The sequence below is a fragment of the Cyprinodon variegatus genome, unplaced genomic scaffold (assembly GCF_000732505.1).
Source record: "Cyprinodon variegatus isolate N-32 unplaced genomic scaffold, C_variegatus-1.0 Scaffold61, whole genome shotgun sequence".
NCBI classification, from domain to species: Eukaryota; Metazoa; Chordata; class Actinopteri; order Cyprinodontiformes; family Cyprinodontidae; genus Cyprinodon; species Cyprinodon variegatus.
Window position 1 is genome coordinate 1,511,609 of NW_015150514.1, and position 13,623 is coordinate 1,525,231.

Genomic DNA, 13,623 nt, shown 5'->3' on the forward strand with positions numbered 1-13,623 from the left:
ACGTTTATTCTGTTTATATTTTTTTTATAAATAACTACAGTGGGAGCACCTGCTAGGGCTAGCGACATCACTTTAGGAGTTGTGGTCCAACTTCTGTTTCAGGATTATTCCAGACCAAGGCTCAGATGCTTTGGCCCATCTACATGGTCCTTTCTAAATCCTTGAACAGAGGCCAACCAGAATACTTGTAGGGGGTTTCAATCTCATCCAAAATGCTCTTTTTACTCTGAACTTGGTAGATGTTAGTAGAAAGGTGATAATCTTTGGTCAGAAAAATAATTCTGGCTGTTAAGGTAATAAGATTGAGTTGTCATCTCTCCTAGCCCCTGTTTGAGTTTATAGCCACCTCTTTATCACTGTTTTGGTTTCATCTAGTGAGAAGTGAACGGTTGTAGGAAGACGCTTCAACCAGCGGCAGCAGCTCCTTCTAGGCTGTTCAGAGCCTCACTGAAATGTTTTTGATTGTTTTTTTATCCATGATAGTCTCTTATTACTGCTGTACTGCTTTTCACTGGGCCTCTTTGTTCTAAATAGTTTAACCTTTTCCTCCTGACTCATACTTTTGTGCAATGAGAACATTTTGATCCTTCCTAGATTATCTTAAAAGTATAGCTTTAATTAAAGGAGCTTTAGAGAAAATCTTAGCAGAGGAACTACATTTACTTAATCAGATGTGCAATAAGTGATGTTTGCTGTATAATAGCTAATAAAGGCACCTCAACCTTTTTATATTTAGGATGTTACACTGATGCAGTCAGGTTATTGCAGGTTTTTGTTCCAATTCCAACACAGTTGTTGCTGTTTTTCAGTAAACATTTCCAAACTATAGGTCAGAGTAAATGTGTAAAATCTTTTTACTGATATTCTTTTCCAACCACAAACACGTCCAATTTAAACGTGGGTGTGTAGCCTTTTCATTTGACTCTAATGATGTTGCAGGCTGCCTGTTCATACCTTAAAGAGCTTCGGTTGGTTCTGAATAACCCCGACCATGTGATCCATGTGACGTGATTAACATGTCTGCAGCATGTTTTGGAAAAAGCTTATTTCTTAGGAGTCAAGTTCAGTGTTTGTTTCTGTGAGCTTAAAGATCTTATCATAGTCAGCTGATCTGAATTTTCCTCTCTCATCCTATTTATATTTGCAACATGAAGATTTAAATGCTTTTTTCCAACCAAAAAGACATGAAATGTGTGGCATTTTATTCTTTTGTGAAAAAAACGGAAGTAATGAAGACATAAAACATCTGAACAGAAGCTGCAGCAAAATTCCAAAGAAAATGTCCAGAATCTTTGTCACATTAGCGTCATGTTTATCTGCTGTTTTTCCTCTGAATGCGTTCTTCTTCCTCTCTATCTGTCTTGGCTCGGTCCCTGGATTCTGATTAACCCTGAGGTCGTCTGTCAGACGGCTTTCGGAGCTCGTGGCTTTGGTCACATGATGTGATTTGATAAAGTCGTCTTCTCAGGAAACAACAGCACGATTATGAGCAGAGTGAGAAAAACAGACTGTAGATGGCCTTACAAATACTAGCTGTGATCTGTCACAAACATTATGAATAAGAAATTGAGTGCTGGACTGGCTGTAAAACCATGTCAGCATCTCTTTCCTTTTGGAGTCTAAGATGTTGTTTCTGTGGTTCCCTCCGTCATAGATGTGGGTCCTACTGTAATAGGTCGATTATGTCAGAAAAGGAGAATACATCTGCTGAAGAACGAGGTTCCTTCAGCAGGCAGGAACTTAAAAAGCTTTCAGCAACGTTTCTAAGCCAGAAGCTTCTGTCATAGGTTGAATTTTTGGACTGAATTCCTTTGTTTGTACCGAGTCAGTCTGAGTCTATTGTTGACCGATTCCTGTTCTGCTCAGCAGATCATGGTGACATTATGAAGGTCTGTCCAACATTGTCCTCACTGTAGACAGTGTCCTTTGGCACAAAACCTTGAGTCTTACTCATCCCCAACAACATGGCTTACACCCTGAATGATATTGTTGAGCCTGTTGGTGTCCTTGACCCTCAGGCTCCTGTGACAGAAGAAGCACAATGGTGCTGGCCATCATGGACTCAAATCTGCGGCAGATGTTAAAGAGCATCAGCAGTCTCAGAAAAAGGGCTTTTTTTATACCCATCTCACTTTGTTGGAGCAGTTCACCCAAATACACTACGTATTAACTCTGAGTATCAACCCTGAGTATTAGCAGGGGTCACAGGGCCTTTGGGTCTACTCAAGTTGACCATCAGTTGTTTAGTCTTTGCCATCTTTAGCTGTGCATTGTTTTTCTTGTTCCACATGACAAAGGTGTCCATCATGATCCTCAATGATCATCTCAACTGGGGAGTCACCGGAGACTTCTGGATCATTCCAAGCTTCTAATGCCGGCTCAGGTTCTGGTTCTGTTTGGCCTCAGTTGAATGTTATAAACTACTCTGGTCTGACAATCAGGCGCTTTTTTCTACATTTTTACTCCTGCTGCAATGCTGTCTTGCAGCAGAGAGGTCTAGAGTTTGAATCCTGGTCAGAGACTGCTCAGCATGGTGTTGGCTTCTTTTCCCGGTGAGTGTGTGCATTCTCTCAGGGTACTCCAGGGACCTACCACTGTTCAAAAGCAAGCATTTCAGGTTGTGTGCTTTTGTAGCACTGAGTGTGTGTGCCTGTTGTCCTTTTTTCTGTGTTCGACATGCAACTTGTCAAGGGTATTGCTTGGTCCAATCCTTAACCACTAGAGAAAGGCCCTACAGCTCCTGTGACTCTGCAAGAAGGAACTAATTAATGGATGGACTTTGAAACCCGCAGAGATGGAAGGATTTCCTTGGTAGACCAGATTAGTGGGCAGCCCTATAAATTTCCTTTATTATTGCAGTTAATCGTTTCTAAAGAATCATTTATAATGAGCTTATTTTGCCCTTCGCTTTTGGATGGTTGTCTTTCCTGTTTCTGTGTCATAGTTACCTCCAGCTTCATTGGATTTAACAAAGTAAATATTATGATGAACTATATATACGTATACAATCTCATGTATGTGTGTCTCAAACAGTGTTGCTGTTTGGGAATCTGTCGATGTTGGCTCTGGGCGTCACTCTATTTATATGCATACATGGCTTATGAATGGGAGAAGCCTCAGAGTTTTGAACTCTTCCTCACACACCTTAAAACATCCTGATTTAGAAACCAGGTCACATTTTCATCTCTGGGTGTCAGATTTCTCTGCCATCTGGCCTTTTGACCTCCTGCATGTTGTTACTGTGACTAAGTTAAAAGTCAGAAACTGGAACTGGGAGCAACAATGATTCAGTGCTGCCCAGAAAAAACTGAGTCTGGTTTTAAGCTGAAATTTCTAACTTAGTAAAAAGTTGCTTTTTAACTGAACATGGAAGCAGTTTCTAATTGATTTGCATGTTGACATCTGCATCATCAAGCAAAATGAGAATCCAGAGTCAAATCTAAGTAACAGAACTGCAGCAGTTCCTGATGCCTGCTGCCTTCCATGGTCTGGTTTCCCTCTATGACGTCTGTGATTTCTCCACGGACTAAACCCCCTCCTGAACACAGCTGACGTTGAACTCATTCATCTTTTTTATGTTTGGTTTTCTCTTAATGGCAAATGGACTCAAATCAATCAAAAGCTCCAAGGGGCAAAATCCATATGCGGTTCAGCTAAAGAAGTTTGTGCAACTAATTATGCCCCCCATTAGGTGGCTAAGTGTCTGAATAAACACTGTGTACATAGATTTTCTTGTTGAAACAAGCCATTAAATCAGAGCCTAAATGGAAAGGTTTTTTGTTTTACTGATAATTGGTTTGAGGAACCGAAACGTCAGCCTTTTAATTCAGCAGTGAGCTGTTTATCTATAGACAAGCCTTTTAGCCCTGGAAGCTGGAGAGACCATTATCGATGGTTAGGCTGCTGGTGTCAAACCCATTTCATCCTGTGGAACCACTGGTTGGATTTAATGCGCAGCAATATTAGTTCTCTACAGACAGGATAACGAGACGGAAAGCTTGTTAACGTGTCCTAGAGGGGCTGTGTTTAAAGTCACTATTGGCCCTGATTCCAAAAATGCAGAAAGAAAACTTTCAAAATGTTGCAGTGATCAGACTGAGGTTCTTTTCCTACACCAAGGTTGGAAATTCACGCAGTTTATACCCCCTCAGGGTCAGAACGGTAAGCCAGAAACGGACTAAACTGTGTCATTCACTGTTCTTCTTTCTTGCTTTTCTAGTTTCCTCTCTCTTCTGTGTCATGTGCATCTCCGCAGCGTTTTAGTCTGTTTTTCAGGGAAATATCAAAAATCTAACTTTGCTCTGTCTGTCGAACAGGTTAGAAAGGGGAGGAACGACGGCATGCCTCAAGTGGTTTGTCAGCCCAGACAGCTTCAAGGGTCGCCCAGCACAAGGTTCTTCTCCATACCAATAGTTTTACCGCTGACCTCAGAGCTGAGGAGTTCAAGCCCGGAGGTGACAGACACGTCCCCCCTGCCAGACCCGGACACTTCCAGAACCGCTTCCCCGCATGTCGATTTCAGCCTCTCTGGGAGCACAGAGGGCCTCAGCAGGTCAGTGATTCCCATTAAACTGAATATATTAGGGATTATTTTCAGCTTCAGATTGCATGCATACACTCATTTACTGGGAAAGAGACACAAATAATTGTTATTATGCATATACTCTCAAACTTAGGAATGTTCTGGAGATCTAATCAGGCCGAGACATAAACAGATGCAGATTTATCTCAGATTTGGCCCAGCTTCTTCCAAATGTTGGTGTGAGGGATGATATCAGGTCAAAGAAGGTGTGAATTTAGCAGGATTTTGCTCCTGCAAATCCTGGTTCTCTGTTCCCAACTTGTGCAGAAAACATCTATATTTTCACAGCGGCCTCTTTCTCAGCAGAAAGTCACCTGCTGCTGGGAACAAACCTGACTAAACTTTCCACACATTGTCCTGATCATCAGAGTGTGAAACACAGCTTCTGTGAAAATGTGATCAACAGGTTGCATCATTTCTGCGTTAGTTTCATCGGGAAGGAGGGTTATTAAAAAGTGTTTTTTCCCATCACGTCAGCTAGGGTTAAGGGTGAAGAGTCTCAAGTGTCTGACAGCAGTTATGGACCAGTATCCTGAACCAGCATCAGCGGCATTCAGCCTTTTATAGGAAGCTGAAACCAGAGCCGACTGGTTTCCAGTTCCCTCAGTCCTGGAATAGCAGCGCTGCAGCTGTGCCTGTTGTTGGGCTCCCAGTGCTGCCTCAGCTCACCGTGGGCCTGCGCTGCTCTAACATCCTTCACATGGATGAAGACGGTTGCTTCAGTTGACAGAATATTAGAATCGGTTCTGTTGGGACTGCGGGGTTCTATCCAGGCCTGAATGATGTAGAAGAACCTTTCAGAGTTCAGAGATTGAAAAAGGAATTAGAGAAATTATTTCAGTTAGACTTAGACATACATTTGCATATAGACGTATATAAGCCATATATTTGTTTCTAAAGGCCATTTCCAACTGTGTAAACAGGCTAATGTCTGTCTGACAGCAGAGCAGCTTTCTTTCAGGTCTCCATGGGGTGGGTGGGGTGGTCTACAGACATGCTGACCTTCACTGGCTGGAGATACAGACCTGATCCTTCTTGAAGGTTGTGTAATTTCCTGCCCTGTTAGCTAAACTAATACAGATTGTAGGTATGACAGCAGTACACTGGAAAAATGATCTAGAAAGAAATACAAAATGTCTTGAATTAAGTGTATTTACCATTAATTTAAGTAGGTAAATGAGATAGTTTGCAAATGGAATGAGTATTTTTACTCTTAAAATAACATAATTAGATAAAAATGCACTTGAAATAAGACAATGCAGTTGTGTTTTCTTATTTTAAATGCAAATTGTCTTGTTCCATTGGCAAAATGTCTCTTTTACCTCCTTAATTCAAGAACAAATGCACTTATTTTAAGGAAAAATTCCTTTTTTTTAGTGTATTGGTTCAGCCGGAAATGAAGGTAAAAAAATTCAAAAGGCAAAAGAAGTTTTCTGCTGATTTTCTGCCATTTTTATAAAGAGACTTTTCTTCCTGAGGCATTTCAGTTCAGCTAAAGCCTTTCATTGAATCTTAATCATATTAAAAATCATAAATTAAGGGATGTAAACACGTCTATTAGGAAATAAGGCTGCTCATGGTGCTACCCATAAAATATCAATGCTGCAAAAATCAAATCTTTAAATTTGATTTAGAGATATGCGTCAATTTTAACAATATGGAGACATTTTAATAATTTAAATAAATAAGAGCAAATGAAGGAAAGATTGTAGTACATTTTTTTCAGTGAAAATTACTAAAAACATTTTAATTTTCAGTTCAGATTCATGAAAACATTACAGTAGTTTATCTATATTTGCTTTTTAAGCTTGTCTTTATGTTCTCTGTCCCCATAATGTCTCTAAATCATGTAACATTCAGAGATGTTACCCAGAGAAATGGGGGTGTGGTGGGGGTCCTTTCCTGGAAATGTGATCCCATGGTTCCCTTTACTCACACATTCATTTGATGCTTACAGGTTGTTGATAGGCCTGTAAATCTTCAAGCGGATTCCCTCACAGGATAAAACTTTGGCTGCCCGCTCATAATGTGTCACTGATCCCCGACCAGGATGATGGGGGTCTTAGAGATATGCGTCAGCAAACCCTAACAGTAATTCATGGCAGAGTGCATCAAAATCAGAGCTGGGTTGTCGTTCTTGGGAGCTGAAATTACACATTTTGGTTTAAGTCTAATTAGAACTAAAAATCTGCTTCAGAAAGCTTTGATTTTCAATCTTTCCTGGTGATTTTCCAGGAGTGGAAATCTTTTCTCTCATGGCTACATAACAGCTTGCTCTCATTTTTCATAGCTGAGTGTCAGATGCGTCGGTCAGAGCAGCTTTGCCCATTATTTTGTTTCTTTCACTTCAGTCCAGGCAGGTTTGGGTTTATGTTCAAAGCACATTTGAATCGACAAGGTTTTTTATTCCTCACATATTTTTAAAAAGGTTTAGGACGACAAAATGGACAACCATAATCCACCTGCTGTGTGCAGGTGAACCCTGGACAGGAACTGAACACCTTTTCTCCCCTTTATTAAATGAATAAAGGTTGGAGTTCTGGTTCTGTTCTGATCCTCCTACAGCAGGCAGGCTGCAGGAGCCTGATGTTCCCATCTAAAGGGCTCACATACTTTCTCACAGTAGATGCTTTTGTGCGGAGTTGCTCGGCTGTAAGCTGTAGATTTCTGAGAAGACCTTTAGAAGTGCTACGGCGTGATGCAGGTTCCCTGCTGATGTCAGAAAGTCTCTGCGTCAGACGGCACGGCAAACAGGGTTTAAAGAAACAGGCTGCAGACTGGAGAAAACCAACACACACCCTTTTCCAATGCTCAAATTATTAAGGGTCCAAGAAGGATGTTGGACTTCAGATTATTTAATGTTGTTGAATTTGATTGTTTTTAATTTTAGATCTCTTCTGTTATCGTCAAAATATCTGAGATTGAAGTAAACTTTGACGTTGAGGTTGGAGTGTATCTTTAATAGTGTTGCACCGATGCCATTTTTTGGCCCCGATACCGATACCTGGCTGTGCAGTATCGGCCGATACCGATACCATAATAATGTAAAATAATTGCCATCATGGCTTTGTCAAGCTGCTGCCTACCTTTGTGAATCCAGTAGAACTTTCTATTGCCTACCAGGAGTGGGTGACAATAGTTGAAGAAACTTATGGCTCTCAAAATGGTATCTGTGCCCTATTGGTTGGTACTCGCCAATACCGATACCACCAATTTAGGGCAGTATCGGGGCCCCGTTCGATACCGGTATCGGTGCAACACTAATCTTTAAATGAGGGTTCAGCCTTTTCCAGAACTGAGTGAAAATCAACCAAAGGAAACTTTTTCAAAAACAGCAGGAGCTTTAAGACTCCAATAAATCTGACTTTCTCAGAGGGAAAGAGGAGTTTAGGTGTGGTTTAGATTTAATCATTTAACTTCCAACGTTTTAGAAGTTTGACAAACTGGAGTCTTGACCCTGTTGACCAGCTTCTTGTTATTTTCTTCCTCTGTTTCCTGGAGGGATCAGTCCTTTTCCCAGCATGCCCCCCAAAGCTTCTCCTTATCCCCTCACACAGGTAGTGGGTAAGCAGGATTTCCGCTTTGGTAATTCACAGCAGCCCAGTGACAGCCTGCATTGTTGTAATGATCCTGCACGCCTGTGTCGCACCAGTTCATACCAGGGTCGGGGGGTGGTGTGTAAGAAGGCAAACTGCTGTGAAGTGAAGCGGCAGCAGAGGAAAACATGCCCATGTTCTGTACGTTCTGTGGTTTGAGGGAAACCTTTGGAAGCTGAATGAACTCTGGCCCATTTCTGGCTGCACCTGACTTGAAACCTAATTCCTCTGTTTTGATCTGGTGGAGGTGGAGGTGGTCCCGTCAGCGTACCTGCCTCTTCCAGTAAGCCTCCTGGAGGTACATCATGTAGAAAAACACTGAATGGTAACAAAACGTGTTGTGATCCTCAAAGGCAAACCTTCCTATGTTGTGTTTCCTTCTTCTAACATTAAATAACAGGAGTTTTCCAGTTTTTAGTCAGTCAGGATTAGCTCACTTATTTCTCTTTGCTTGAAGCCAGAATCATAATTTTCTGTTCTTCTTGTAAAAGACCGAAGCTTATTACAATTTGGGTGTTTGTTTTTTTTTGTTTGTTTTTTTTTTTTGTCTTCTTTCTGCCTTGGTCTTTTCCTGTTTTTTTTTTTTGTCTTCTTTCTGCCTTGGTCTTTTCCCTCATCTCACTAATTTGTCTGTTTTTGCTTTAATTTACCTTGACTTATAAGTTCCCATCGTTAATGTTCTTCCTATTTTATGTTCACCTTTAATAGCATTGGGTTGTCCTGTTTTTTAATAATTAAACTGCAAAATAAAGTATAACAAACAATTTGGTAAAGCTCACACCATGATATAGTTTCTTAAGTTTGGATGGATTGTAAGGAAACATCTTCCCTTCCTCCTCAAAGCATCACAGCGTAGCTTTTCACTTTCAATTCAGTTCATTACAATTAAATTTTTCGTTATTAATATAGTGTCAATTCACATGTCATCTGAAGGCACTTTAAAGAAACTATTCAACCCAACATACAGTAAAATTGGTTCAATTGGTTCATTTTTATCTAAGGAAAAATGGCTGATTGGATTGACTCATTGACTTAACAGCAATTACTAACACCAAGCATGTTTGTGGCGATGGTGGAAAGTAAAACTCCCTTTGAACAGGAAGAAAGTTCAAGTAGAACCAGAACCAGGCCCAGTGTAAGCGTCCNTCTGCCGAGGCTAACTGTGGTTCAAAGAGATAGAAGAAGACACACAGAAAGAAGCAGAGATACAAAAGGCAACCAGCTCCATAGGCGGCCCCCTGTCCAGGAAACACTCAGCCAGGCAGCTCCGAGCCAGTTCCCATGTCAGAGGATGAAAGAAAGCCCATCCAGTCAGTCACAGTCATAGAAACAGGACTACACTGAAAAACAGGGGGAGCTCCAACATCTATAAACAAAGCAGAATAGCTTATATTTCTCTCCAGGATGGTGTCATAGCCAAAAAGGAACAGACCAGATAAATCTATTATTATGAAAAAAAAGCAAAGAGCATAACGTTGTTGGTTGAACTAACAGATTCTGCAGAGTGTGAGAATAGAGAGAGAATGAAGCAGAATGATGAAAAGTGGTCCATATGTCCTCCAGCAGTCTAAGCCTATAGCAGCATAACTATAGAGATAGCTCTGGATAACCTGAGCCACTCTAACTATAAGCTTTATCAAAAAGGAAAGTTTTAAAAGTAGACAGGGTGTCTGCCTCACGGACTAAAACTGGCAGTTGGTTCCACATGAGAGGAGCCTGATACCTAAAAGATCTGCCTCCCATTCTACTTTTAGAAATTCTAGGAACTACTAGTGAACCTGCAGATTGAGAGCGAAGTGCTCTGTTAGGAACATAAGAAAGGAGCTTTGCCATTTAAGGCTTTATATGTGAGAATAAGATTTTAGATTCTTTTCTGGATTTAACAGGAAGCCAGTGAAGAGAAGCTCGAATAGAAGAGATGTGATCTCTGTTTGTCATTTTCAGCAGAACTCTGGCTCCAGTATTTTGGATCAGCTGAAGGCTTTTAATAACATTTTGTGGACTTCCTGTTAGTAAAGAATTACAATAGTCCAGCCTTGAAGTGAAATTAATGCATAGACGAGTTTCTCAGCATCCCTCCAGGACAGGATATTTCAAATTTTTTTGCAATATTGTGGAAATGAATTAAGGAAATTCTTGGGAATTCAAAAATGCATTAATAACTTTATTATCTGATATCAATTTAATCCCATCCAAATGAAGTGACTGACTAATCAGTTTCTTTTTAAAAGACTCTGGTCTGTATGACGCTGTGGGCCGCTTTCTCTCTCTCAAAATAGCATTGATACATCATTAGTCTCTTTGAAAACAAAAAATAGACTTAAAAAAAGATTGAAATAAAAACAAGAATTGAAAAAAAAGATTATGTCGACATCTATAGAGATTAAAATTGAACTTTACAGTTTCCCCTTCCCTGACTTTAGTGTAGCTCTGTTTGAGCTAACAGGTGCAGGAGGTTATGAAACCAACAGTGTGTGAGTGCCAGGGTTTGGAGAGATTTAAGCAACTTTAGCATTTAGCACCACTAAGGAGTTCCCCTCCCTATTGCATAATGTCTTCATGTAGATTTGAAACAGCTAATTTCTGCCAATTTGACTTGACATGGGACAAACTTTCAATGACTGCAGCCATTCCTTCACTTTTCTCCAGAGCTTTCAACAGATGTGTTAAAATAGCGTTTTCTTTTTGCCCTACTCTGTTGTTCAGCTAAGAAAAAGGGGAAAACTGCATATAAGTGTTAATTTCCAAGGTTTAAGACGGTTATAAATAATATAAGGAAATCAAAATAAAATGCATGATAAGGATTTATAATCAGCCACATTTACTCTGATGCTTCTATGAGTAAAATCTATGGCAAGAGTTTGACTTCATAAGACATCTAAACAGAGAAAAGAGAGCCTGCCTGGGCGCATTATCCCCTCATCTCTTCTCTGAAGGCCTCAGAGGTTTGCTGGAGAACATTGGTGGTCAAACAACACCATGAGGACCAATCAGCACAGCACAAAGCTCAGATAGAAGAAGCTCAAGGAGTGTGATTCCCTCTGTAGGATTCACTGAAATATCCATCCATCCATTTCCATCCTGCTTATCACAAGCGGGGTTGTGAGGGGTGCTGGTGCCTATCTACGGGCAAAAGGCAGGGTACACCTTGGACAGGTTGCTAGTTCATCTCAGGGCAACACAGAGACAAACTGGACAAGCAACCATTCACATGGACACACTCACACCTAAGGAGAATTTAGAGAAGCCAGTTAACCTAACAGTCATGTTTTTGGACTGTGGGAGGAAGCCAGAGTACCCGGAGAGAACCCACGCATGCCCTGGAACTTTCTTGCTGCAAGCCAGCAGTGCAACCCACTGTGCCACTGAGCTCACTGAAATATGACCTTCAGAAATCCTAAAGAACTTTCGTTAAGGGAGGTGAAAAAATAGTGAAAATTCTGGCTGGTCTGACCCAAAACCGAAATACATTTTTGCACAGCTTGACAGAAGTGTTATTAGAAAGCAGCCTTTCTGTTGTTATAGTAGCCAGAGACGGCTTCCACAAAGGTGGCTGTAATGCTGCAGAAAAGCTCCTTTCTCTGTATGGAAACATCCTGCTCGCTAGATTAAATGTGTCTATTTTTAAATTTCAGCTCCCAGGACGAAGACCGGCCAGCTTCTCCATTTTACATGAGGTAAGGCCTCCTGTCTGGGGGGGTGGCATGTTTCTGACAAGGATGCCTTAATTATGATTTTACCCATTAAATTATTTAAAACGTCAACATCTGGACAGTGCTTGGAACAATCTAAGTTATTTTACACCTTCATATGTGAATGTAAACAAAGAAACTTATTATAGATAACAATAAAAACAGCAATATAAAGATTAACTCCCATTGGGAAAGATGCAACCTTTGAATTTGACTGCATTTGTTTAGTTTGGTTAAAAAAAACAAAACATAAAGCAGCACTGACAGATGTGGAAAAACATCTGTGACTTCAGCAGGTTTCTGGACAAAAAAAAAAAAAACAACTCACATTCACTAAACCAATGATCAAACCTCGGGGACTGCGTCAATAAAAAATGGACCAGAACCTGGAATAAAAAAAAGCACAAAAAGTCCAAAACAACCACTATATGTTCCACCTACATGCTACTCAGCTGTTTGGAGGTGGCAGATGGGCGGAGCCTCTCCTGTCCTACCTGTTACTGCGGGCACAGTGGAGGGTCAGTGATTCTATGGGCCTGATTCTTCTTCCAGGCATCCAGAACTTTTCTTTACACTTGGAGATATAGGAAACAAAAACTGATGAGCTCTGCCAGAAAACTGGAGCTGGGGTTTCAGCACAATGATGATTATTGATATATGACAACTAGATTAGCCTAAAGAGGGGGTGCTCTTTAGTATGGAGAGTGCTGCTGAACTCTGTTTAACACATCAAATGCCTGATTCTATATTTTCATAGCCAAAGCACACAGAAACAGGCCCATCCCCACGATGCATTCATGGGCTAGAGGAAAACTGAGTTATATGGGTGCATGACTTTCCAGAAAAGAGGATAAGACCAAAGATCACCTGATTCTAGTAGCTAAAACAGAAGCCATTTTCTCAGTTTGCTGTTCAAACATCAAATTCTGGAAATATCTCCAATAAAAAGATGCAATAGGTTGAGATCAGCTGTTGTTGACTCCTCACGCTCACATTCATCAGCCCTGGGCTCCCGCTTTAACTTTTTCCTTTCTTCCCCCCACACATCGCCATAGAGGCTTAACCTCTGACCCTGTCGGAGCAGCTCATACGTCAACATATTTGTTCCTGTTAGCGTATGAACGATGTGGCTCAAACCTGACTGTGGTGCAACGTTGGATTACCTGAGCGGATGTGTTTGGGTAAACAATGCAGGGGATTTAACTGCTTTAAGCTAGCAGGTTTTAATGACATAAAGGCGAGTAACTTTGAAAACAAAATGTTGATTTTCTCTTACTTTTGTTTGCAGCGTAATCCAGTTAGTTAGAAGGTCTGAGGTTGAGCAATCTTTAAGCTTTTACTACACAAAGACCTGCTTTGTCACCTTTTTCAAATCTGCAAGAATAGCACAACCTGATGGTTAAAGTCCCAGACATGAATGAGTTTCAGCCATAGCTAATCTCTCAGACACAATTTAACTGGAAACCTACAGCCCACCAGCTGCTGATCATCCAGGACCTCTGCAGGCTCATAAGGTGGAAAATGTATATTTTCAGCAGATAGATGTCATATTAGCTGCAGGTGATCTCACTCCATAGAGTCAGAGGACCTCTATGTGTTTATTGCTTCACAAACTCGTGCAGATCAGAAGTTGACATAAAGTTGACAGAAGTTGAGATAAGTTATGTTGAACTAAACTGGTTTCAGCACCTCAGCAGCAACCATAAGGTGTTACTCTACGATTGTTTCCGTTGTCTACATTTTTTTCTCTCAA

At 40.8% G+C, this 13,623-nt stretch overlaps 1 protein-coding gene across 7 annotated transcripts in view; it reads left to right on the plus strand.

Annotated features, from left to right (window-relative positions):
- fam13a (family with sequence similarity 13 member A) overlaps positions 1 to 13,623 on the plus strand; it is a 63,864-nt gene that overhangs the window by 15,430 nt on the left and 34,811 nt on the right. For all 7 annotated transcript variants that reach the window (XM_015371632.1, XM_015371633.1, XM_015371634.1 and 4 more), the window contains exons 6-7: positions 4,317 to 4,552; positions 11,814 to 11,855. In XM_015371632.1, the coding sequence (XP_015227118.1) occupies positions 4,317 to 4,552; positions 11,814 to 11,855 (278 nt within the window). The remainder of the gene's footprint in view (positions 1 to 4,316; positions 4,553 to 11,813; positions 11,856 to 13,623) is intronic.